Source organism: Callithrix jacchus, chromosome 12 (assembly GCF_049354715.1).
Source record: "Callithrix jacchus isolate 240 chromosome 12, calJac240_pri, whole genome shotgun sequence".
NCBI classification, from domain to species: domain Eukaryota; kingdom Metazoa; phylum Chordata; class Mammalia; order Primates; family Cebidae; genus Callithrix; species Callithrix jacchus.
In genome coordinates, this window is record NC_133513.1 from 81809999 (window position 1) to 81837871 (window position 27873).

Below are 27873 nucleotides of genomic sequence, written 5' to 3' on the forward strand. Positions count from 1 at the left end.
CACAACAGATCAGGGTGACTTCTCTTTTGAAAATCTCTTCATATGTTAAAAAATAAATGACAAGAGATCAAATTACAGCATATTTTTAATGTTTACATTTAACAAATTAACACTTGATACCTACAAACACAAAATAATCATTATTTGGGGATGTCACTAGTACAAATTTCAGTCCTATATGTGTGAGGCCTGAGTCAAAACCTTTTCCTCCTGCCACCCATCCCCCAACCACATCTGAAGTTCTGATCAGTCCTTTACCTACTGGGCAAACTTTTATTTTCAGTTTACATTTGAGGGGCAGCTATTCCTTGAGAACGTCTTCCAGATGTTATCTGCTAGGCAAGAAGTAATCATACTCCTGAACAGAAATACAACCATGGCTGGCCATCAAATTACCAACTGGCTCATAATGCAACAAAGTTCTCTACCTTCCCTAGAGGAAGACACTGGAGAAAATCTTAGAAAAAGTAGTGAGGGAAGGGGACTTGGGAAGATTTGCAAGCAAAGCCAAGAGTGCCCTCTTGTGGCAAACAAAAGCATAATTTTTTAAAATGGCTCTCGTTACTTGGTAGCCCTTCGTTTCCCAAAGTAAACACATTATTTTAAAGAAGAGTTCCAAGTCCTACCAAGAAGGAAAGGGAAGAATTGAATGTCTATTAAATAAAAGAGAAAAAACATACACACAATTCTTTGGGCCTATGAGGCTCATTCAGTTTTACTGAAAAGTTTAAGCAAGACTTTAAACATTACAAAGTAGTATTCTGCCTGCTTCTGTTAGCTAATACCAAGCACTGTATTGTTACTGCAGCTAAAATAACTATATCAGAAAAAACATATCAATTGCCACTTTGTCCACTAGGCAATCCTGTAAAAAAACAATGCTACAAGAAAAGCATAAAAATATGGACTTCCCAACACAGGGACGTGAAGCAGGTGCATTCAAAATAAAGACACATATAAAACTAAGACATAAATTGAATCCCTGAGCTGAGCATTCATCCAAAAACATCACATTCACACTTCATTTGGGTGAAAATGAACTAGGACACTTCTTATGGGCAACCATGGGCTTTGGCTTCATACAGATATGATCAATAATGACAGTAGATGATTACAAGAGTATATTAATCTTAGGAAAAAAATAGTGATATCGTCTCCACAGAGATTTGCTTCTCAGATAAGTAGAATTATGGCCTGGCATGAAATCTGGAGTTCATGAATACAGATGGTTGACTGTATCAGTCTTCAAGTATTTCAAACATATTTTGGTTTTTTTTAATCAGTGCAATTTGTTTTTGAAGACTCCAGAAGATTATTTCATGTAACCTGAGCAATCAAATCACAGCTGTCACAGTTCGGTTTGATAAAATTCACTGTAGAATCTTTGTTACTGGCACAGCTGTGATATTTCTGGATTTGACTATGCACCTACTGCCGGAAAACATAATCAAATGTCATTTAGATATCTAATGACAAGGCCATTAGACTAGAGAGCTCTTTAAGGCAAGGACATGAAAACTGTGTACTTTTACACCTAACTCAAGTCAGTGACAGATTTACCAATGACAACACAATTTAAAAATTCCAACATACATATTAATTTGTCCTATGAAGGGCAAAAAGTCAATATAGTATATTTAAAATTTTAAGAACAGAATAGATATAATGACCTTTTCACACATTAATGATATTAATGTGTGAAAAGACTTAAAGAGACAACACCATGGTTGAGACACGAGCTTCCTATTCCAACCCTATTTAAAGAAAAAGAATAGCCAGTGTGATTCTAATTGTAACTAAAGAGAAGAGGGCATCTTCAAAGTTCTCATTTTCTTGGGTATGAAAATACAAAAGACCTGGGAAAGGAAAACAAGTGGTTGACAGAAATTAAGGAAACACAGTTTCACATGACGTACTACTGACTTGATGGTACACAGCTCAAGTCCAGCTTTCACTGATATTTCCTTATGAGATTAATAATTTTATTATACAGCCGCCAAGGGGCATCCAGGCCCCAGATGAAGTCAAGATGCTCCCACTCTGGAATGCTCTCATGGGACACCAAGTTGGTGATCTGCGTCAGTAAGATATTGATGTCGTAGACATCTGCAAGCCAGTCATGACCCCCACTCCAGACTGCAGTCGGCACAAGCATGTCCTTCACATTGTACGTGGGAGGGTAACTCTACAATGAAAAGGAAACACAGAAAGCCTCTTTTTTTAATTTTCAAAGTCATACTAATCACACTCTCCATTAAACATTGTCTAGGTTTGACTAAGAATAACAGACTAAATGTTATATACTTTTTTTTATTGCACTTCAGGTTCTGGGGTACATGTGAAGAACATGCAGGATTGTTGCATAGGTACATACATGTCAATGTCGTTTGCTTCCTCCATCCCCATCACCTATATCTGGCGTTTCTCCCCTTGTTATCCCTCCCCAACTCCCTAACCCCCACTGTTCTTCCCCTAGTCCCCCGCAATAGACCTCAGTGTGTGATGCTCCCCTCCCTGTGTCCATGTGTTCTCATTGTTCAACACTTGCCTATGAGTGAGAACATGCGGTGTTTGATTTTCTGTTCTTGTGTCAGTTTGCTGAGAATGATGGTTTCCAGGTTCATCCATGTCCCTACAAAGGACACGAACTCATTGTTTTTTATGGCTGCATAGTATTCCATGGTGTATATGTGCCACATTTTGCCTGTCCAGTCTATCATCGATGGGCATTTGGGTTGGTTCCAAGTCTTTGCTATTGTAAACAGTGCTGCAATGAACATGTGTGTGCATGTGACTTTATAATAGAATGATTTATAATCCTTTGGGTATATACCCAGTAATGGGATTGCTGGGTCAAATGGAATTTCTACGTCTAGGTCCTTGAGGAATCACCACACTGTCTTCTACAATGATTGAACTAGTTTACACTCCCACCAACAGTGTAAAAGTGTTCCTATTTTTCCACATCCTCTCCAGCATCTGTTGTCTCCAGATTTTTTAATGATCGCCATTCTAACTGGCGTGAGATGGTATCTCAATGTAGTTTTGATTTGCATTTCTCTAATGGCCAGTGATCATGAACATTTTTTCATATGTTTGTTGGCCTCATATATGTCTTCTTTTGAAAAGTGTCTGTCTCCTTTGCCCACTTTTGAATGGGTTTGCTTTTTTCTTGTAAATCTGTTTTAGCTCTTTGTAGATTCTGTTTATTAGCCCTTTGTCAAATGGGTAGATTGCAAAAATGTTTTCTCATTCTGTCGGTTGCCAGTTCACTCTAATGATTGTTTCTTTCGCTGTGCAGAAGCTCTGGAGTTTAATTAGATCCCATTTGTCTATTTTGGCTTTTGTTGCCAATGCTTTTGGTGTTTTAGTCATGAAGTCCTTGCCTATGCCTATGTCCTGAATGGTTTTGCCTAGGTTTTCTTCTAGGGTTTTTATGGTATGAGGTCTTATGTTTAAGTTTTTAATCCATCTGGAGTTAATTTTAGTGTAAGGTATCAGGAAGGTGTCCGGTTTCTGCTCTCTGCACATGGGAGCCAGTTTTCCCAACACCATTTATTAAACAGGGAATACTTTCCCCATTGCTTATTTTTGTCAGGTTTGTCAAAGATCAGATGGTTGTAGATGTGTGGCGTTGCCTTCCAGGCCTCTGTTCTGTTCCATTGGTCTATATCTCTGTTTGAGTACCAATACCACGCTGTTTTGATTACTGTAGCCTTGTAGTATAGTTTGAAGTCAGGTAGCATAATGTCTCCAGCTTTGTCCTTTTTGCTTAGAATTGACTTGGCTATGCAGGCTCCCTTTTGGTTCCATACGAAGTTTAAGGTGATTTTTTTCCAGTTCTGTGAAGAGCGTCATAGGTAGCTTGATGGGGATAGTGTTGAATCCATAAATTACATTGGGAAGTATGGCCATTTTCACAATATTGATTATTCCTTACCATAAGCATGGAATGTTTTTCCATCTGTTTGTGTCCTCTCTTATTTCCTTGAGCGGTGGTTTGTAGTTCTCCTTGAAGAGGTCCTTTACATCCTTTGTTAGTTGTATTCCTAGGTATTTTATTCTCTTTGTAGAAATTGTGAATGGCAGTTTGTTCTTGATTTGGCTCTCTTTAAGTCTGTTATTGGTGTATAGGAATGCTTGTGATTTCTGCACATTGATTTTGTTTCCTGAGACTTTGCTGAAGTTGCTTATCAGTTTAAAGAGATTTTGGGCTGAAATGACGGGGTCTCCTAAATATACAATCATGTCATCTGCAAATAGAGACAATTTGGCTTCCTCCTTTCCTAATTGAATACCCTTTTTTTCTTTTTCTTGCCTGATTGCTCTGGCTAGAACTTCCAATACTATATTGAATAGGAGTGGTGAGAGAGGGCATCCTTGTCTAGTGCCAGATTTCAAAGGGAATGCTTCCAGTTTTTGCCCATTCTGTATGATATTGACTGTGGGTTTGTCATAAATAACTTTTATTATTTTGAGATACATTCTGTTGATACCTAGTTTATTGAGAGTTTTTGGCATAAAGGGCTGCTGAATTTTGTCAAAGGCCTTCTCTGCATCTATTGAGATAATCACTTGGCTTTTGTGTTTGGTTCTGTTTATGTGGTGAATTACGTTTATAGACTTGTGTATGTTGATCCAGCCTTGCATCCCCAGGATGAAGCCTACTTGATCGTGATGGATAAGCTTTTTAATGTGCTGTTGCAATTGGTTTGCCAGTATTTTTTTTTTTTTTTAAGATTTTTCCATCTATGTTCATCATGGATATTGGCCTAAAGTTTTCTTTTCTTGTTGAATCTCTGCCGGGTTTTGGTATCAGGATGATGTTGGTCTCATAAAATGATTTGGGAAGGATTCCCTCTTTTTTATTGTTTGGAATAGTTTCGGAAGAAGTGGTACCACCCTCTCTTTGTATATCTGGTAGAATTCGGCTGTGAACCCATCTGGACTTTGGGGTTCTTTTGGTTGGTAAGCTATTAATTGCTGCCTCTGCTTCAGCCCTTGTTATTGGTCTGTTCAGGGTTTCAACTTCTTCCTGGTTTAGGCTTGGGAGGGTGCAAGTGTCCAGGAATTTATCCATTTCTTCCGTTTACTGGTTTATGTGCATAGAGTTGTTTGTAGTAATCTCTGCTGGTGGTTTGTATTTCTGTGGAATCTGTGGTGATATCCCCTTTATTGTTTTTTATTACATCTATTTGATTATTCTCACTTTTCTTTTTCATTAACCTGGCTAGTAGTCTTTCTATTTTGTTGATCTTTTCAAAAAACCAGATCCTGGATTTATTGATTTTTTTGAAGGGTTTTTTGTGTCTCAATCTCCTTCAGTTCTGCTCTGATTTTAGCTATTTCTTGTCTTCTGCTAGCTTTTGAGTTTTTTTGATGTTGCTCCTCTAGCTCTTTCAATTTTGATGATAGGGTGTCAATTTTAGATCTTTCCTTGCTTCGCATGTGGGCATTTATTGCTAAAATTTTCCTCTAGACATTGCTTTAAATGTGTCCCAGAGATTCTGGTACATTGTGTCTTCATTCTCATTAGTTTCGAAGAACGTTTTCATTTCTGCCTTCATTTCATTGTTTATCCAGTCAATATTCAAGAACGAGTTGTTCAGTTTCCATGAAGTTGTGCCATTCTGATTTAGTTTCTTAATCCTGAGTTCTAATTTGATTGCACTGTGGTCTGAGACTATTTGCTATGATTTTCATCCTTTTGCATTTGCTGAGGAGTGATTTACTTCCAATTATGTGGTCGATTTTAGAGTAGGTGTGATGTGGTGCTGAGAAGAATGTCTATTCTGTGGATTTGGGGTGGAGAGTTCTGTAAATGTCTATTAGGTTTGCTTGGTCCAGGTCTGAGTTCAAGTCCTGGATATCCTTGTTAATTTTCTGTCTCATTGATCTGTCTAATATTGACAGTGGAGTGTTAAAGTCTCCCACTATTATTGTGTGGGAGTCTTAAGTCTCTTTATAGGTCATTAAGAACTTGCTTTATATACCTGGTGCTCCTGTATTGGGTATATATATATTTAGGATCATTAGCTCTTCTTGTTACATTGATCCTTTTACCATTATGTAATACCCTTCTTTGTCTCTTTTGATCTTTGTTGGTTTACAGCCTATTTTATCAGAGACTAGGATTGCAACTCCTGCTTTTTTTTTTTTTTTTTTTTTTTTTTTGCTTTCCATTTGCTTGGTAGATCTTCCTCCATCCCTTTATTTTGAGCCTATGTGTGTCCTTGCATGTGAGATGGGTTTCCTGAATACAGCACACCAGTGGGTTTTGACTTTTTATCCAATTTGCCAGTCTGTGTCTTTTGATTGGGGCATTTAGCCCATTTACATTTAGGGTTAACATTGTTATGTGAATTTGGTCCTGTGATTTGATGCTAGCTGGCTGTTCTGCCCATTAGTTGACAAAGTTTCTTCATTGCTCTTTGCCATTTGGTATGTTTTTAGAATAGCTGGTACTGGTTGCTCCTTTCTATGTGTAGTGCCTCTTTCAGGAGCTCTTGTAAAGCAGGCCTGATAGTGACAAAATCTCTGAGTACTTGCTTGTTCACAAAGGATTTTATTTTTCCTTCACTTATGAAGCTCAGTTTGGCTGGATATGAAATTCTGGGTTGAAAGTTCTTTTCTTTAAGGATGTTGAATATTGGCCCCCATTCTCTTCTGGCTTACAGGGTTTCTGCCAAGAGATCCACTGTAAGTCTGATGGCCTTCCCCTTGTAGGTAACCTGACCTTTCTCTCTAGCTGCCCTTAGCATTTTTCCTTCATTCAACCCTGGTGAATCTGGTGATTTTGTGCCTTGGGGTTGCTCTTCTTAAGGAATATCTTTGTGGTGTTCTCTGTATTTCCTGGACTTGAATATTGGCCTGCCTTGCTAGGCTGGGGAAGTTCTCCTGGATAGTATCCTGAAGAGTTTTCCAGCTTGGATTCGTTCTCTCCATCACATTCAGGTACACCTATCAAACGTAGATTAGGTCTTTTCACATAATCCCATATTTCTTGGAGGCTTTATTCATTTCTTTTTACTCTTTTTTCTCTAATCTTGCCTTCTTCTAGTTTTATTTATTGAGTTGATCTTCAATCTCTGATATCCTTTCTTCGGCTTGGTCGATTCAGCTGTTGAAACTTGTATATGCTTCACAAAGTTCTCGTGTTGGGTTTTTCAGCTCCATCAATTCATTTCTATTCCTCTCTAAGCTGTTTATTCTCATTAGCATTTCTTCAAACCTTTTTTCAAGGTTCTCAGTTTCTTTGCATTGGGTTTAAACATGTTCTTTTAGCTCAGAGAAGTTTGTTATTACCCACCTTCTGAAGCCTGTTTCTGTCAATTCATCAGATTCATTCTCCAACCAGCCTTGTTCCCTGGCTGGTGAGGGGTTGTAATCCCTTGGAGGAGGAGAGGCATTCTGGTTTTGGGTGTTTTCATCCTTTTTGTACTGGTTTCTTCCCATTTTTGTGGATTTATCTACCTGTGGTTTTGTAGTTGGTGACTTTCAGATGGGGTCTCTGAGCAGATGTCCTTTTTGTTGATGATGAAGTTATTTCTTTCTGTTTTTTAGTTTTCCTTCTAACAGTCAGGCCCCTCTGCTGTAGGACTGCTGTAGGTCCACTCCAGACCCTGCTTGCCTGGGAATCACCTGCAGTGGCTGCAGAACAGTAAGGGTTGCTGACAGTTTCTTCTTCTGTTATCTTTGTCCCAGAAGGATACCCGCTAGATGTCAGCCTAAGCTCTCCTTTATGAAATGTCTCTTTGGATATATGGGGGTCAGGGAGCTGCTTGAGGAGACAGTCTGTCCCTTATAGGAGCTCAAGTGCTGAGCTGTGAGCTCCATTTTTTCATTCAGAGCTACTGGGCAGATATGTTTAAGTCTGCTGCAGTGGAACTCATAATCGCCTTTTTTTCCCAGGTGCTCTGTTCTGGGAAGATGAGGCTTTATTTATAAGTTCCTGATGTGCTGCTGCCTTTTTCAGAGATGCCCTGCCCAATGAGGAGGTAGCCTAGTCACAGTCTGCCAGCAGAGGCATTGCTGAGCTGCCATGGGCTCTGCCCAACTGCTATGTGAACTTCTTTGCAGTTTTGTTTATAGAGGTATAGTTAGAACTGCCTCAGTAATGGCAGACTGAATGTGCAATGGTGGATTGTCTCAGTAATAGCAGACTACCTCGATAATGGCAGAGTGCCTCTGTAATGGCAGAGTGCCTCAGTAATGGCAGACTGCCTCAGTAATGGCAGATGCCCTTCCCCCAACAGAGCTGGACCATCCTGGGTCCAGCTGTGCTTGCTGTGAAACTCTCAGTCCAGAGCATTTCAGATTACTTCTCTGTGTGGGGGTGGGACCCACCAAGGCAGATCACCTGGCTCCCTGTTTCAGCCCCCTTTCTTTCAGTTGAATGGGCGGCTCTGTCTCCCAGGCGTTCCAGTCACCAGTTGAAATCGCACCTGGATTTGTGTGAGTTTTTGTGCAGAGACCCACTGAGTTGGCTGAAACAGCCATGCTGGAGACTCATGGTGCTTTTCCACCCAGGAATCTCCTGGTCTGTGGGCAGTAGAAATTCGTTTGGAAATGTGGTGTTCCCTAACCCTCTGCATTTTTGCTGGGAACTGCAATCCAGAGCTATTCCTATTTGGCCATCTTGGATCATCCTGTGCACCAACCCAGACTAAATTTTTTAAATCTCTTTGAGTATCTTTTCAAGTTACCATTACCAGCACCAAAAAAAAAAAAAGAAAGAAATCTAACCCCAAATGAAAGAATCCTAATTATAATCATCACAGCTGTGGAGCTGCTGCTGTAGGCTGGGCACCAAAATTAGTGTTTAATCCATGGCAAAGAAGGCACTGTACTCCATAGGTAGTAGACGCAAAGCAATAGAACCCAATGGTTAGAAAGAGTTTAGAGTCATGCCCTCTTACTTCCTCCATTTGAGTGTAAGACAAGTCACAGAAATTCTCCAAGCCTTACTGTCCTCATCTTTAAGTCAGAGATGATCACACTATGTCACAGAGATGTCCTGGGAATTTAAAAAAAAAAAAAAAAAAACAGAGCAAAGTATCTCACACTTCAGCGCATTTAGTGTGCTTATAAATGCTAATTTTATTTATACAGGGAAGAAGAAGCTTAAGCAATGTCATTTGGCCAGGGCCCCACAGCTACCAGATAACAGACCTAGGGCTGTCTGATTCTACAGGCTGTTTGCGATCTCTCTGAATAATGCATATCAGTGATGACTCTTATTTAGAACTGGGGAAAAGACAAAGAGAGGAGGCCCAGTCCACACTATCAGCTACAAGCTTGGGTTGTTCTGAATGGCCTGATGGAAAACAAACAATAGTGAACTCCCCTAAACATTTCCCACAGCAGCTGAGCCTGGCCAGAACCCTGATAGGCCAGACTGGCTTTCTTGATGAGTTTTCAGGGCGCCCTTTAATGAAAAAACTGAAAACTTTACCTGGTTGTAATGAAAATAATTCTTGGCACTGCTTCCCCAGTCAAAGGCTTGAAACTTTTGGAATTTAACAGCCTAAAAGAAGATAATAATTTGGAAAAAAAGTTATCTGATGTCAAAGTTAGAGATAACGTCATAGACAGGTTGCTGGAGCCAGCCATGACCTCAAAACCAACTTTACAGCAATAGCCAGAGTTACTCTTTATTTCCAAGGCATTATTTTAAATAAAATGGCATGGTTTTGTTCTACTTCACTGAAGACTCAATTTCTCATTGTATGATTTTTAAGCAGCTACTATCTGATACAAGAAAGCAGCTATACACATAAGCTGTGAGTTATACTAGATCAACAGTTGCTCCTGCCGGGGGAACTTTATGCTGACATTTTCTATTGAATTTGCATCAACTTTTTCAAAGAGTTAGTGATTTTACTTGGGAAATATAGATATGCAGATAGATACATATATACATACATATGTATATTTATAGAGAGATGGATATATAGAAAGAGATAAAATAATTATACAATTGGCCCTCCGTATCCACAGTTTTGCACCTACAGATTCAACCAAGTGATATTTTGCAGATTGAAAATATGTGGAAAAAACAATAAATGATAACAATAAAACAATAAAAAATACTAGTTTTAAAGCACAGTATAACACCTACTTACATAGCATTTACATTGTATCGGGCTTCATAAGTAATCTAGATAAAATTTAAAGCATATGAAAGGATGTTCACAGGCTATATGCAAATACTACCCCTTTTATATAAGGGACTTGAATATCTATCTCTAAATTTTGGTGTCTGGAGTCAGTCCGCAAAGATACTTGAGGGACAACTATATAATATTTTCTATTTACCCATTCTACTTTTCTAGTTATATTACTTAGTCAAATTTTAATGACTGTATCGACTAAACACTTTTTCTTTAGTACCGGTACCAGTACAATCACCAAGTAGGACTGCATGCTGGCACAATTCTAACTAGTTAGGGATATTAGAGCCATGAAATTGAAATTTACATTTATTTATATTTAAAATAGTATAACATAAAAATGTTAGCAAAAAGTCACTTATTCTTTAAATTCTAAATAATGCAAATCCATATTTCCTCTACACTCTCAAATTAAATGTACGTCAAGAATTAAACCCAAAACTGGCAAGCCAAATGAATTGAAAATGATAAGTTTTGGCCACAAGGTGGCGCTTGGTGAAAAGAAATGTCCACACATTCTTTGTCAAAACTGCGTTTGATTTATGTGAAGTCTTTTCTGACCAACTGCATTCAATTCTACTGTTTGATGTAATAAAAGACAGAGTAAGATGATATGCTACAGGAGAAATGTTTGGCATCTGCTTTTGCCATTGCAAATGACAGGTATTAAATACCTGTGGCATATTTAACAAGCAATACAAAATTTGGATTCACAGCACCTGTTAATGCATCTGTTCCCCATCTTTGTCAGTGAAAATATATTGTTGCAAACTATTCTGCCACTGAACACAGACAGCAGTTCATCACTTTGTGACGTATCCTTCAGCATTCATATAAAGCACCAGCATGAGCTTAGAAAACAAAGGTGAAACTTGCCTATAGCTCAGACTGAACTTCTAAATTTGCCTTTGTGCTCGGACTCAGGATTTCAAGTTATCCACTTGAAAGGGTATTTCAAAAGAACAGTGTTAAGATGGCTTATAGTAACAAAAATCTGGAAATAAGCTAAAGCCCAATAATAGATATTTGGGCTATCTATATCTAGAAATATGTTATATCAGTATACACAAGGGGTATGCTGCTGTTATAAATATAAGTATGATAAAATAGTAACAGAAAATGGCTTACAAATGATCTCATAAATAATATTAAATGGAAAAAGAAAATGAAACAATGTGCATCAAGGTTATATTTCTGTGATAATCATATCACAGAGAGTATGTAGATAATGATCAGGAGGAATCGCCTATAGTATTAGGGTAAATAGTTTTAAAGTGACATTTTAAAAATTATATTTAGATCTTGAATGGTAATAAAAATGTAAACAGGTTCAACTTTTCTAGAGTACAATATGTATCATAAGTCTTAAAGCTTTATCTATCCTCTCACTACTAAGTCTTAGGGTGAATGTATCACCCTAAGAAAATACTCTCACATATAAGGACAGATTATACATGACTGAAAAACAACTATCATTGCAAAAAACAAAATGATAAAATTCAAGCAACAGAAAGCTGCCCTTTATGGCAAATCCCGGATTTTAATTATGGCAGAGACCGTACCCCATGCCCATTCCTGCCTCTTGCTTTCAGTAACAGAATCCCTAAAGCTTTCCCTAAGCACACGGCTGCCAGGATAGAAACCACATCCTCATCCTCCTGCAAGCAGGCAGGCTATGGCCATACTGCTCACTTCTGAGTTATCTCCTTCACACAAAGCCACTTGCCCTGAGCTACCTCTCTCCTGCCTTCCTGTGGATTGGAAGAGACACGGAGGTGACCCAGCTGCAGCCAGGCAGAAGAGGACAGCACTCTGAGGATGGCAGAGCTGTAGTATGGAGGGAACTGTGTCCCTACATGACCTCACAGAAAGCAGCCACAATCCCCTCTATCATCAATCTGGGGCTCTGCTCTCTTAACTTTATTATAAGAAAGAAACTCTTTATTTAGCAGCTGTATTTTGGGGTTTCTAATACAGCAGCTTAGCTTGTATCTAACAAACATAATGGCATTTCATTAAATGAAAAATTACTTAAAAGCAGATGTAGTATGATCTGACTTTTGTAATGGAAATGATTATATTATAAAATTATAAGATTATACCAAAATATTAAGTGACTATTGCTGGGTGCTAGACAGTCATTTTTCTTTCACTCCCATATTTTCTAAAATTTCATAAAACATATTACATGTATAACAAAAATTATCCTGAATATCCTTTTTACGGTGTTCTTTAGAAGTCTACCAAAAGTATACAATTTTTTTCCTTCAAAAAAAAAAAAAAGAGCAGGTCAAAATCATCTAGGGTACTTATTCAAACATAGATCCCAGGATCACGGCCCTAGGAATTCAGAGTCTCCACAGGGCTCAGGCCCAAGAATCTGTATTTTTAATAGCACCCTAGGTAGTTCAGAACACTGGAAAGATATGTTGGGGTGGCTTTCTTCAAACAGGCGTGAGTACCTGGGCTCTGAGCAGGGCCAGTAAGAAAGTGAGCAATAATATCAAGTCGACTCTGGGGAGCTTCAAAATTCATCAGGTTTACAAGGGGAATGGAAAGATAAGCACACTAAATTTAAAAGCCCACTAAAGAATGAGGTATGGCATTTATTAACAAGTTAAAACACATTATTTAAACAAAAAGTCAACTTCTGAATGTACTGTAAATAAAATGGTCTTTAAGGTCAACCCCAAACTCATACCATCAGAGCCCTCAAATGCCACACCTGAATTCTAGCCTCAGCTGCCCGGCATCCAGACCTGCCCGCCTTCCACAGAAGCCTTTTCCTGGGCTTGGAGCCTGCAGCCTGTACCAGTGGCAGCCCCTGGCCAATAGCCCAGAGGAGGGAGAGCCAAAGGGAAGATCATACAAAATGCTGCACAGAGCAACCATTTTATTGACAAAAGATGGTACGGTGGTCAGAAGAGCAAAGGGCCAGGCTGCCTTCTACAGCAAATATGGGCTTTGCAAATATTCTAGAGATATACTCCAGTGTAGTTATAATCTAAATTCACCAGGTCACAAGTGGGGCAGAGAGCAGTGCTCTGGCCCTCACCCTGCAGCCTTTGACCCTGGCTAGCTTCTGGGTAAGAAAGCTGGAACAAGAGCAGTAGCCTAGATGACAGCCAATCCAATGGCTCTACTGCAAACCCCATGCCAAAAGGGGGCCCAAGACACAGGGGTGAAGCAATGCAGGTCTGTAATATAAACTGGAGTTGTCCTAGGGCAGCCTTTGTTTCAACATTCCCAAGGGCCTCTGAAGTCCCAGGTCTGGTGGCCATTTGTACTTTGCTGAGGCCTGGGGTATACTGTGCATGGGCTGCTGGCGGTCACTAAGCTGGTAGGAAAGGTCAGCACCTGCCTCCAGCCTGCTCAGTCACCCTCCATCATCTCTGAGGGTGCCATAACTGCCAAGGTGAGAGACATTGGGCCTTTTGGGAAAATGTGCATTAGGTAAGAGGTTCCAGGCATCCTCAAAAATGCAGGGAAATTCCCGTGACAGGGTATATGAAGAAACCGAGTGACTATCAGCATAAATATGACCAAGGAAACAAGCAGAGACCTGAACCAGGAACCAAAGTCCTCAATATTTATGAATTTGAGAACTTTTGAAGGTTTTGGGTGTTCCGTAAGTGGTGTGTGCTGTCTAGCATGTCATGAACTATTTGCATTCCAGATGCCCCTTTTCTAGGCCACAGCAAACTCTGCCCCTGAGGAACAGACATTTAACTCTCAGCCTTCTAGTTCCTATAAAGGGCCAGGCACCTGAGGCCAGGCTCTTCCTAGTTCCTTAGAGATGAGCCCCAGGGAGAGGAGAACTATAGCACGGTTGGAGTTCCTGGGGCAACTGAAGAAGGAGATGAAAGTATCAGGATGTCCCGATCAGTGACTCCCAAACCTGGTGGGGCAGAACAATCTACCAGGCAGATTTTTTAAAAATACAAATCCTCAAAAATAAAAAGGAATGAACTACTGACATATACGACATGGGCAAATCACAAAACAATTATGCTGAGTGGAAGAAGCTAGACAAAAACAAGTATAAACTGCATGGCTGTTCTCATACAAGCTCTAGAAAATGCGAACTAAGCTACAGTGACAGGAAGCAGATCAGTGGGATGGACAGGAGGGGTAGGAGGAGGTGTCACAAAGGGGCAGCAGGGACCTTTTAGGGTGATGATATATTCACTGTGTTCATTATGGTGATGGTTTCACAGGCGTATACAAACACTGAAATATATCAAACTGTGCATTTTAAATATTGTATGTCACTTATAACTCAATACAATTTTAAAAATAATAATAAAAGTGGCGAGGCACAGTAGCTCAGTCCTGTAATCTAGCACTTTGGGAAGCTGAGGTGGGCAGCTCATGAGTTCAGGAGTTCAAGATCAACCTGGCCAAGATGGTGAAACCTCATCTCTACTAAAACTACAAAAATTAGCTGTGTGTGGTGGCAGGTGCCTATAATCCCAGCTATTCGGGAAGCTGAAGCAGAGAATTGCTTGAACTCAAGAGGCAGAAGTTTCAGTGAGCTGAGATCATGCCACTGCACTCCACTCCAGCCTGAGTGACAAAGCAAGACTCAGTCTCAAAAATAAATTAATAATAAGAATAATAATAAAAGTACAGATTCTCTAGTCCAAATGATTGCGACACAGGAGTCTTTGTTTTTATAAGCCTGGATGGTAGCCAATCCAAGAGTTCCACTATAATCCCAACTCCTATTACCTTTTTAAAGCAATGTTTCATTAACGGGTGTACTTTCTAAAGCAATTCAGTGATTCTTATGCAAGCAGTGACTGCCAGGTGTTTGGAAATTACTATTTAAGACACTTACAGTATGGTTTAGAGCTTAAATGGTGAATTGTTTCATATTTAAAAATGAACTTAGTTAAAAAAGAAATTGCACAAAATTATGTCCTGGGATGGAAAGAAGTTCCTGTCATACTGTCAGGTGAAAAAAGAAAAGCAAGCTGTAAAACGGTAAGCAGGAGGAAAACGCATCTATTTCTACATCTACTATTGCTCTCCATGTCTTTAACAGCCTCTTTTTGAAAAGAGCTATAGAATAGAATGTAGAGACATTCAATATCTATAGTTATGCATTTCCTCTAGGGTTATAGAATGATTTTATTTTCACTTTAGGAGTTTTTTTCCTAGATGTAGTTTCTAAATTTTCTAGAATGAACATGCCTTATTTACGTGATCAAATAATCAAAACTGTATTTCAATAGTCGGGGCCCCATTCACATCTATAATTGGTTTAGCTCCAGTTTATCCAGTGCTGCTCCAAGCATATTGTGTTCAGGGCTCATGTTGAAACAGTGGTCTCTATCTCCAAAACCACTTTAAAATCACTCTTTATGAAGCGACACAGAAATAAAATAAATCTAGGACTCAGTGAAAAACATATGGAGGGGAGGAAACAGGAGGAGGAAAAGAAAGAGGGAGAGAATATATAAACCTGAGACTTGAAGAAGGGAGAGGAAGGTAAAGAAAGAGGCCAACCCAGTAGCTGTCTGTGAACCCATGCATAACACAGTGTGTCACCAGGGGTATCAAAAGCAACACAAGCGTGATGACAAAAACCCGAGACTCTGGGGAAGCAACCAGATCAGATTTGCGAGCAGATGATCTTTCTATGTGGGAAGTGGACTTTTTCTGATGTTGATTTTACGTGAGCCCAGCTGCACTCCTGGCCTACCTGGCTCCAGTGTAACATGTTTTGCACGGAAGTTCCAGCAGGAGAATGGGTTGTATACACATCCACTCTAGACTGCAAAATAAATACATCAAAATGAAGAAAACAGCATTAAGGTGGCATTGATAATAAACATTGTGTTTTGCCCTTCAAATCACTAAAAACTAGAGCCACAATCTCAAGTTTATGAGATCAAAGGTAGAAGAAAATTATTTGACTAAAACTGTCCTATAAAAATACATACAACCACACTCAGAGTGCATGTGAAGGAGGTGCGACAACACGGTAAGCGTGGGGCCGTGTGGGTGCTGTTTACAGGCATGTGAAGGAGGTGCGACAACACGGTAAGCGTGGGGCCGTGTGGGTGCTGTTTACAGGGCATGTGAAGGAGGTGCGACAACACGGTAAGCGTGGGGCCGTGTGGGTGCTGTTTACAGGGCATGTGAAGGAGGTGCGACAACACGGTAAGCGTGGGGCCGTGTGGGTGCTGTTTACAGGCATGTGAAGGAGGTGCGACAACACGGTAAGCGTGGGGCCGTGTGGGTGCTGTTTACAGGGCATGTGAAGGAGGTGCGACAACACGGTAAGCGTGGGGCCGTGTGGGTGCTGTTTACAGGGCATGTGAAGGAGGTGCGACAACACGGTAAGCGTGGGGCCGTGTGGGTGCTGTTTACAGGGCATGTGAAGGAGGTGCGACAACACGGTAAGCGTGGGGCCGTGTGGGTGCTGTTTACAGGGCATGTGAAGGAGGTGCGACAACACGGTAAGCGTGGGGCCGTGTGGGTGCTGTTTACAGGGCATGTGAAGGAGGTGCGACAACACGGTAAGCGTGGGGCCGTGTGGGAGCTGTTTACAGGCATGTGAAGGAGGTGCGACAACACGGTAAGCGTGGGGCCGTGTGGGTGCTGTTTACAGGCATGTGAAGGAGGTGCGACAACACGGTAAGTGTGGGGCCGTGTGGGTGCTGTTTACAGGCATGTGAAGGAGGTGCGACAATATGGTAAGCGTGGGGCCGTGTGGGTGCTGTTTACAGGCATGTTCATTTTCTTCTTCATGCTTTCCTAAATTTCCCAAATTTCATATAACAATTATCAGGCAAAAGAAAAATGGCACTTAAATTCCTTAGGGTCTTTATTCTAGGATTTTAACACCTGTTTTCAAAATGCTACATGACAAACTAACAAATATATTTAGAAACACCAGCATAGTATTGGCCAAGGTTTACATTTTATAAAACAAAATGGGTTTAAATTTTATAAAATTTTTTATACATACACAGACACAAGTGTGAGTGTGTGCAAGTATACACATATGTGTATGTAAATGACCATTCCCAATTTAAATAGAGTAATTTTTTTAATTTGTGTATTTTGGATTCAGGAGATACATGTGCAGGCTTGTTACCAGGGTAGACTGCATGATGCTGAGATGCGGGCTTCTGCTGATCCCATCACCACAGTACTCAGTATTGGCTGGTACTCAGCAGGAAGTCTTCCAGCCCTTGTCCCTCTCCCTCCTTCCCTTTGGAGTCCTCAGTGTCTATTGTTCCCATCTTTATGTCTACCACTTACTGTAATTTCTAAAAGAAAGAAATCACTAGAATGCATATAAATATTACAACTTAAATTGTAACAGATCTCCTCATTCAGTAGTCTCCATCTAGATACAACACGGAAGGTGACAGCTGCCAGCCTGAGGATAGCAGCAGGAGGTACTGTATTCCTGGCATTGGCCAAAGTTCATTCTTGTGCCTCTCAAAGGAAAGACCCTTTAGAGTTCTGATGAGGTCAATCCTGCCTCTCCCATATCATTCAACACAAATAAGCATATTTTCAGATAAAAGAAAATCAAATCTTACTATAAACAGGCATACCATATTTAAATTTCTCTCATTAAATCCACACAGAAGAAAAAAGAGATTTCCACAGAGCTCCTTCAGTATGACATGAGTGCAAACGTGGGTACCCAGCCACTTCAAAAATGCACTCTGGGGAAGAAATTCTTTGTCTCCAAATAAGTCCTACAAAATAAAAAGAAACCCAAGAACATCTCAGCATTTCCTTCTGGTGCACAGGTCTCCATGACTCACCTCAGAAGCAGATACAAGCACCCAGCGTCTCCACGGTCTCAGGAGAGACTGGCAGCCAGGGGACATTCAAACCAGGATGCTTTTGCAAAAGTTTACTCACGTAAAAATCACACACTACAGAGGTATATTTAAATTTTCCAAATGAAGAGGAGAAGGAAGAAAATAAAATAAGTTTACAGCAGACTTCTACAATGGGCAAAGGCCTTAATGATGCCCCATCCCAGGGCCATCCCCAAGTAGTTTTCATCTGACTCTGATGGATCGGTGGTTACTTCTAAGTAACAGTCAAAGCTGTGATTGATCAGCAATGTCTGCCAGAGGTGTGTCCATCTAATTCAATGCTACTGGCCAGCAAGCCAAATCCAGCCCACTCCTTGATTTTTGTTTTTAAATTTTCTTATTGGCAAGGCATGGTGCCTCATGCCTGTAATCCCGGCACTTTGGGAGACCAAGGCAGGAGGACTCCCTGAGCCCAGGAGTTTGAGACCAGCCGGGGCAACATGGTAAGACCCTCACCTCATTAAGTTTAAAAAGAAAAATGAACAAACAAAAAAACATTTTTATTGTGGTAGAACATACATAACATAACATTTACCATTCTAATCATTTGAAACAGGGATCCTCAACTCCCAGACCGTGGACCAATTCCAGTCCATGGCCTGTTAGGAATCAGGCCACAGAGCAGGAGGTGAGCAGCTAGCAAGTGAGCTTTACCACCTGAGCTCTACCTCCTGTCAAATCAGCAGTGGCATTAGATTCTCATCAGAGCACGAACGCTACAAACTGCACATGCGAAGGATCCAGGTTGCAAGCTGCTTATGAACATCTAATGCCTGATGATCCTAGGTAGAATGATTTCATCCCCAAACCATCCCCCACACCATCCATGGAAAAACTGTCTTCTATGAAACTGGTCCCTGGTGCCAGAATGGTTGGGGACTGCTGATGTAGAAGAGTTCAGTTCAGTGGTACTAAGTACACTCACACTGTTGTGCAACCATCGCCACTATCTTCAGAACCTATCCATCTTTCTAAACTGAAACTCAGTACTCATTGAACGACTCCCCATTCCCCCTCCCCACAGCACTGCCTACTTTTATAAATAAAGTTTTATTGGAACACTACTACACTTATCTCTGCATACTGTTTCTGACTGCTTTCATGTTATAATGGCAGAGTGGTGTTTTTACAAGAAACCAATGGCCCACAAAGTCAAATATATTTACTGACTGGCCCTTTCATTTACTGACTGAAAAGTGTGCCAACCCCTGGCCACACTGTTCCTAATCAATGGTCAGTGGACCTGTGTGCAAGTATTTGCAGGGCAATCTCTAGACTCTAAAGGAAGATCTTCACAAATTTGTGCAATGGAAAGAGGAGAAAGATCTTCCTTATATTGAACCCAAACCTGCCCCTTTATAATTTGCACTCTTGCTCATGTCTATCCTCTAGAGGGACAAACAGAAATAAACAACCCAAATGCCTATAAAGACAGTTTTAGGAGTTGAATTGTATCTCCCTTAAAAAAATATAATGAACCCTTAACCCACAGTATCTCAGAATAGCCACATTTGGAGATAGGCTCCTTACAGAGGAATCAAGCTGAAATGAGGTCATTAGGGTGGGTCCTGATGCAATATGATTGCTGTCCCTACAGAAGGGGAAATTTGGGCACAGAGACAGACATGCACACAGGGAGAATGGCATGTGAAGATGAAGGCAGAAATCAGGGTGTTGCTAACAAGCAAAACAATATATTTCTTTCAGTGCATCTGTATGTATATAAATTCACATACAAGATCTTTAGGAAAAGACCCCAAAATGAGTGCTGTGTTTCATTCTGAGAAAGGTAGGAGAAGTCTTGATAGTTCAAGAGTACTTTATTTGTAATCTCTGAACTGTTCATAATGAAAATTCATGCTTCCATTACCCAAAACATTAAAAATAAACTTAGTCAGAGGGGCTACATCTTATCTGCATGCTCTGGTCACTGGTGCAGTAAATCTATGTGAAGTCAGGTTTTGAGATCAGAGTGTAGCCCATCTTTCCTGTTAAAGTCTTCTAAATGGCCCCTGAGAGACATTATACCTGTTTTCAACTATATATTTCTATACAGGATTTCATATGTGTGTGTGTGTAAACATATATTTCATAAAAGACATATAATGCATGCATAATAGACCATCTGGCCGTAGCTGGCTTAAAACTCTTTTTCATGAAATCTATTTCCTCCTTGAATAGAGCTTGGGGTCTTGAAGCTTTAGGGCAGACCTCTGATGAAGCTACTGGTTGTGTTTTTGGAGCCATATTATAAAATACAGTAATAATGGTGTTGTTAGGTCTCCCTCAGTGTAGCAAGGGATGGGCTTTTGGGAAGAGCACATTTCCTATCTCCTATCTCCTACCTCCTCTGTGCATAGGCTCACCTCATGGGATAAACAGCAACTCTACCAATGCTTAAACTATTTTCTCCCAGACCCGCCTTGCTGACCCTATGAGGTGGGCAGAGCTGTACTGGCAATGCTAACCATGAGTACACGTGGCACCAGTTTGCAGGGAATGACAGGCGTCCCCTGCCACCCCTGGGTCTGGAAGGAGGGGTAAATGGAAGAAGAAAAGCCCATTGCTCCACTGATCAAAATGCAGGGGAGGAAGGCACAGCTTCTCCCTCCACTGGCCAGTTCTTCCATCTGAGGAGGAAATCTGTGGGGAGAGGAGAGGGATGGGAGGGGTCCAAGTACCTTAATAAGAAGATCTGGAAAATGTCCTAATTTGGCCAGCGGGCTAGTACAAAAGTCCACGGAAGCCACAGGAGCCAGGGCAAAAAACATTTTAATCCTTTTGGCCAGCTCAGGGATCTGTGAAAATGCTATAAAACCTGTGAGAACAAAGGGAAGAAAGCAGGAATTCCATCTTCTGGGATTTCCTTTTCTCAGAAAAGACAAAGGCCATCACCTGCACCGCCCTCTCGCAGTGGACTGAGACCACGCAAACACCACCACTGGCAAGAGGCAAAACACTTGACACGGGGCCCTCTGAACTTCTGTGTGCCCTAACACTGAATTTGGTTAAACTAGTAAATCAAGCATTTGTTAATGCTAGTTCCAAATCTCAACCTAGGTAAGTGCTGAAATAAATCCAGGCTGGGAGAACCAGAAAATCTTTCCAGTTCCATTTCCAATTTAAATCACAGACTGTATTTCCAAGAGCCTCACCCCACCACCTTTATCCCCACCATGCCCCTTCCCCAAAGAAAAATTCACAGATACCACGTTCAAATTAACCACCAATGATTTCAAAGGAACTCACAGTTGAATCCCCTAACTTTAAAATATTTTTTAACCCTTGATATGGTTTGGCTGTGTCCCCACCCAAATCTCGTCTTTAATTGTAGTTCCCATAATTCCCGTGTTGTGGGAGGGACCTGTTGGAGGATAATTGAATCATGGAGGCAGTTTCCCCTATGCTGTTCTTGTGGTAGTGAATAAGTCTCATGAGATTTGATGGTTTTATAAGGGGAAACCCCTTTTCACTTGGCTCTCACTCTCTCTTGTCTGCCACCACATAAGACATCCCTTGATCTTCCGCCATGATTGTGAGGCCTCCCTAGCTCACCATCCATTAAACTGTGAGTCCATTAAACCCCTTTTTCTTTATAAATTGCCCAGTCTCCTGTATGTCTTTATTTGCAGTGTGAAAACAGACTAATACAACCTTCTCTGACTTCTTGCCACCTGGCCCCAGAATGTCACTTTAGTAAGCAGTGGAGCAAAGGGCACAAGTAGAAACTCTTGCTTGCTATAATTATGGGCAATTTTTATTTTCTTTAACTTTGCTAAATTTTCTGTTTTTCTACAATGAACACACATTACTTAAATAATTAGCATAAATTAAAATGCACATAACTTTTCAAAATTTTGAAACCAAATGTAACCTGTAGTTAGTTAAATTCCACTTAACTTCAGAAGGCAGTACATTTGTTTTGTTTTCTTTTAAAATGTCTCTGAATTTAGAAACTACTTCTTTTCTACCCTCTCACATTCCCATCTTGCTTTATCTAGGAAAACATATAATATATTGGGGCTTACATTAATTTCAATTTGGAGAAAACTATATACCATTAATTTTCAGAAAAGACTAAATGTTACCAACATTCCTTATGCTATTCATTATTTCTGTTTGGCATTTTAAAATAAACTGTATTTGAACTAACATCTTTTTATATTTCACTTTTAAGTACAAACTCTGTAATGAAGACTTTATATTGACTTCTGATCTTATTTACATACATACCTATGGTGGTGCCTTGAGAATGACCCACATAATACACTTGTTCTTGGCCAGTTTTATTCAGAATGAAGCTAATAGAAGCTGGTAGGTCATATTTTGCCATCTCATCATAACTGTAATCAAGAAAAGAACTCTTTCATTGAAATAGTACATGCAATAGAATAGCACACACATACTGAGTATGCAGTTTGATGAGTTATCACAAACTAAACACAGCTGTGAAAAACAGCAGTGAGTCCAAGAAACAATATCAGAAGGACTGCAGAAGCCCCTTTGGGCGCCTTTATAATTGTGTCTCCCAAAGGTAACTATTGTCCTCATTTTTCACACCATACATTAGTTTCAGCCATTTAAAATATTTCTGTAAGTAGAATTATACAGTGTGTTTTCTTCTGTATCTGATTTTATCCATTTTTGCTGCATATAATTGTAGGTTGTTCATTCTTATTCTACTATATAAATATACAACACTTTATCCATTCACTGCTGACATGCATTTGGGTAGTTTTCTGTTTTCCACTGTTACAAATAGTGTGACAATAAATCTATTATTGTATATGCCTTTTGGTAAAAGCTCTCATTCTTGTGTTTCAGGTCCTTAGAGTGGCCTCTGGTTTTACAAATGGGAAGCAAACTCAGAGGCTTCTATTGTGCTACTGACTTTCTCTAATGCCCGATACCAAAACATAGACCAAAATCCAGGTGTGCATATGGGCATGTGTGTGTGCCTGTTGCCACTGTCAGGAGAAGAGCCAACACCTAGCAAGCTCCTACAATGTGCCAGGCTCTGTAGAGGCTCCTTCTCTGCATCCTCTCTTTTAAGCTCCCAGTGACCTTATGAGGTAGCTGTTTATTATGCCCCATTTTACAAATGAGGAAACCAAGACACAGGGGGCTTATGTAATATGTCCAATGTTGTACAGCAATTAATTGGTAGAGCCAGAAGTAAGAGAAGGAAAGGATAATTTCTGGAAAGAAGAAAAGTGAACATCTGGAGTACATAGTTATGGAGAAAGTAGGGAAGTTATGGAACTGCATTTACCCAGCAGCTCCCACACCACCAGAAATGCCAAAATAACTTAAGAATTCCTAACTAAATCTAAATCTTAATGTAATCATTTACTTATAATTTACCTTACTGCTAGTCATGAAATTCCTAGCAATGTTTAAAAACTTTCAAAAGACACCAGCTTCCCCTCTCATACAACTTCAACGTTACCCAGCTATCTGCCTCTTTTGCTGGAATCCTGTGTGTCTGCTTTAAGAGTACTAAGGAAATACAGCCATGCCATTATCAATTCAAATGTACCTGAAAGCCCAGAATTCATCCTGAGAAACTGAGAGTGTCTTATGTTTCCGAGACCAGGTATTTCCTCTGCTGTTGCCCATCCACACATCAAAACCAGCATCAGCAAGAATAAAGCCCAGGCTGCTGTTGGCAAGGTTTGTGACCCAGTTACTAGAATCTGCCAGCAAGCCATGTTGCAGGAAGACAGCTGGTTTGGGACCTGAAAAACATTCATTGTTTAGGACGTAGAAGCACCAAGCTTCAAAATAAACATGATATCTTGCTAAATAGAACATTCGTAAAAGATCCATAAGCAAATCATGAACTAGAAGTAAATTAAAATCTCGAGGTAGTGATGTACTCCCACACTACATTAGTAAAGATTTTTTTTAAACAGACTGGCAAGGTAGCAGTGAAACTGGACCATGTTTTGCATGTCCAGCAACAAGACACACTTACCTAGCAGCATAAACAAAAATCAATATATTTTTAAGAACTTATAAGATGTTTTTACAATTTGCTTTGGTAATTGCATCTCTCACAATAATCCCTAACAAAATAAACCAAAGGAAAGAAAAAGATCACACATGATGAGACACCACTATACACGTATCAGAATGACCAATGTCCAGAAACGCGGAAAACACCAATTGCTGATGAGGATGTGGAAGAATAGGAACTTTCATTCATTGCTGGTAGAAATGCAAACTGGTAGCACCACACTGAAAAAGTCTGACAGTTTCTTACAAAACAAACTCTTACCATATAATCCATATAAAATACTGTATAATTCCTTGGTATTTTATCCAAAAGAGTTGAAAACTTAACGTTTACACAAAAACCTGCATACAGATGTCTACAGTAGCTTTACTCATAATTGCCAAAATTTCGAAACAACCAATATGTTGTTCAGTAAATCAATGGAAGACCAAACTGTGCTACATCCCACGATGGAGTATTGTTCAGCCCTAAAAGGAAATGAGCTATCAAGCCACGAAAAGACATAGAGGAACCTTAAATGCACATTACTAAGATCTATAAAGGCTGCATTCTGTATGACATGCTGGAAAAGGCATAACTAGAGAGACAGTAAAAAAGATCCTGGTTGCCAGGGGCTAGGAAAGAGGAAGGCATTCATAGAGCAAAGAGAATTTTTTAGGGCCGTGAGACTACTCTGTATGACATTAAAGTGGTAAATACATGTCATCATACATTTGTCCGAAACTATACAATATACAACATAAAGAGTGAACCGTAATGGCCGAGTATGGTGGTTCACACCTGTAATCCCAATACTTTGGGAGGCTGAGGCGGGTGGATCACTTGGGGTCAGTAGTTCGAGACTAGCCTGGCCAAGATGGTGAAACCCTGTCTCTACTAAAAATACAAAAAAAAAAAAAGTCATGGTGGCGTGCACCTGTAATCCCAGCTATTCAGGAAGCTGAGGCAGGAGAATTGCTTGAACTCAGGAGGCAGAGGTTACAGTGAGCCAAGATTGCACCACTGCACTCCAGCCTGGGCGACAGAATGAAACTCCATCTCAAAAAAAGAAAATATCAGTGAGACCAACTCAAAAATAAAAAGTGAACCCTAATGTGAACTATGGCCTTGTGTCAATGTAGGTTCATCAGCTATAACAATTACAATTCCACTCTGGGGGATATTCATTACAGGGGAGTGTGGGGGCAGAGGGTATATGAGAAATCTCTGTACCTTCCACTCAATTTTGCTATGAACTTAAAACTGCTTTTAAAAAATAAAATTTAGGCCGGGCGCGGTGGCTCAAGCCTGTAATCCCAGCACTTTGGGAGGCCGAGGCGGGTGGATCACGAGGTCAAGATATCGAGACCATCCTGGTCAACATGGTGAATCCCCGTCTCTACTTAAAGATACAAAAAATTAGCTGGGCATGGTGGCGCGTGCCTGTAGTCCCAGCTACTCAGGAGGCTGAGGCAGAATTGCCTGAACCCAGGAGGCGGAGGTTGTGGTGAGCTGAGATCGCGCCATTGCACTCCAGCCTGGGTAACAAGAGCAGAACTCCGTCTCAAAAAAAAATAAAATAAAATAAAATAAAATTTAATACAAATATTTTAAGCTAAATAAAAAGTTTTATAGATAAAAAGCTTCACACACAAACATAAATTATGTGTCTGTGTCTGCCTGTGAGAATTTATTTTCTACTCCCCTGTACCTGAGACAGTGATACAGCAGAAAAAAAACAGGCCAGGTGCAGTGGCTCACACCTGTTATCCCAGCACTTTGGAAGGCCGATACAGATGGATCACTAGGTCAAGAGATAGAGACCATCCTGGCCAACATGGTGAAACCCCATCTACTAAAAATATAACAATTAGCTGGGCTTGGTGGCGTGTGCCTGTAATCCCAGCTACTTGGGAGGCTGAGGCAGGAGAATCACTTGAACCCAGGAGGCAGAGGTTGCAGTGAGCTGAGATTACACCACTACACTCCAGCCTGGTGACAGAGAGAGACTCCGTCTCAAAAAAAGAAAAGAAAAGGAAAGGGAAAGGGAAAGGGAAAGGAAAGGAGAAAAGAAAGAAGACAAAGACATGGGAGCCAAAGAAATCTGACCTCAAGCTGCTTCTCTAATGCTGAGACCTTTCGGTTATTTGTTATTTGTGAAACAAGCCTTTATTGAGTACCAACTATGTGCCAGGCATTCTTCTCAGCACTGAGAACAAAGCAGAGAACAAAAACAAGAGGAAAAAAAAGTACCCCCACGGAGCTGACATTATACTGACTATGAGTTTCATTTTATTCACTTATGTGATTGATTGACTGACTGATTGAGAGAGACAGGGTCTTGGTCTGTCACCAGGCTGCAGTGCAGTGGTGTGATCTTGGGCCTCCTGGGCTCAAGTTATCCTTCCACCTCAGCCTCCTGAGTAGTTTGTGATTACAGGCATGCACCATCACAGCCAGCTAATTTTTGTGGGTTTTGTGGAGAGGATGTTTCACAATGTTGCCAGGCTGTTCTCAAACTCCTGGGCTCAAGTGATCCTCCCACTCAGGGCCCTGAGGAGCTGGGATTACAGGTGTGTACAACAACATCCAGCCAATTTTTTAAAAAAATTTTCCATAGCGATGAGTTCTTACTTTGTTGCCCAGGATGGCCTCAAACTCCTGGCCTCAAGTGATTCTCTTGCCTCAGGCTCTTAAAGTGCAGGGATTACAGAAGTGAGCCATCATGTCTGGCTGCTGTGATTTTCTAATCACAAATTAGAAATACCAGGGCCATGTAAATGAACTTCTACACATGAGGAGAAAATAGAAAGCAAATAGGACAAGATTAGGGCTACTTTATGTGCTCATCTTTGCCTTCAAAGGTTCATTTTAATGTGATATTAACAAGACTGAATTGACTATGAAAAGTGTATGTGGAAGGCACTGTGGTAGATACAGTGTCTTATGCACAGGCTTCTTCGCTTCAATGAAGATGATAATCCAGCTAGGAAAATATGAAAAAATTATCATTAAAAGTTCAAAATTATAAACTTCAGTGTAAGTGACAATAATAATCACCAAAATTAATTCATCATGAAATTATGGTTGAAAAAAGTGCTTTGAATAATAGTTCCTCCAAAGTAGGGCTGCCTTGTTAGGCAACTACAGGCAGCAATGGCGTCTCATGGTAACTATACAATGCAGTGTGAAGGTGCCCAGGAGCTGTACGATGCAGTGGCTCTGCCCTACTGATGGTGCCTAACACTTTCTAGAAAGAAGGGCTTTCCTGCTCATGCCACAGCTCCTTAGGTATGCTGAGACCCTTTTCACGCATCGAAAGTGATTGGGGGGCTAGGCCATGAGGAAGGCAACTTGACTTTCAAAGGCCAGGAGCAGGATGCTCCCACAGGTCAGGTCATTTCCAACAAAAACAACTGCAATTGTCTTCCCGCGGGATGGAGAGTCAGAGTAAAGCAAGAGGAAGGCCCCGTAGGCGGCCTAATTCTTGGCACTTGTTCCAATCTGTGCCTCTGTAGCTAACCGTGGAAAACCTGAGGCTGCCTGTTCCACTTCTCAGGGAAGAGTGTCCAGAGAAAGGCAGGAATGGTTTGAAACTGAAGAGGGCCCTGGGGCAGGGATAACTGAGAGAGGAGGAGGAGGGTGATGTGTGGCAGCCAGGCCAGAACAGAGGCTAGAAGGGGAGATGTTGGCCAGCTCATGGGAACAGGACTCAGCTCCCCACCTTCTCTCAATGGGGAATGTTTAAAGTTTCCCTGAAGTCTCTGTACTTCCCTCTCTAACCTCCAGGAGTTTTGAAGGGGAAATGTAGAAGTGGACAAGTCAAAGATATATCAGGAAAGTCTTTAAA

At 40.6% G+C, this 27873-nt stretch overlaps 1 protein-coding gene across 2 annotated transcripts in view; it reads right to left on the minus strand.

The window, feature by feature from the left end:
- Positions 1-67: 67 nt before the first annotated feature.
- The window catches only part of LIPA (lipase A, lysosomal acid type), a 47915-nt gene continuing 20109 nt past the window's right edge, over positions 68-27873 (minus strand). Inside the window, exons 4-10 of one of the 2 annotated variants that reach the window (XM_009009933.5) lie at positions 23565-23763; positions 22259-22368; positions 20707-20843; positions 17750-17896; positions 15880-15951; positions 9455-9526; positions 68-2185 (exon numbers count right to left, since the gene is read on the minus strand). In XM_009009933.5, coding sequence (XP_009008181.1) covers positions 1952-2185; positions 9455-9526; positions 15880-15951; positions 17750-17896; positions 20707-20843; positions 22259-22368; positions 23565-23763 — 971 coding nt within the window. In that variant the 3' untranslated portion in view covers positions 68-1951. Of the gene's footprint in view, positions 2186-8905; positions 9017-9454; positions 9527-15879; positions 15952-17749; positions 17897-20706; positions 20844-22258; positions 22369-23564; positions 23764-27873 lie in introns of those variants that run through there. The other variant, XM_078345973.1, reaches the window with a different exon arrangement.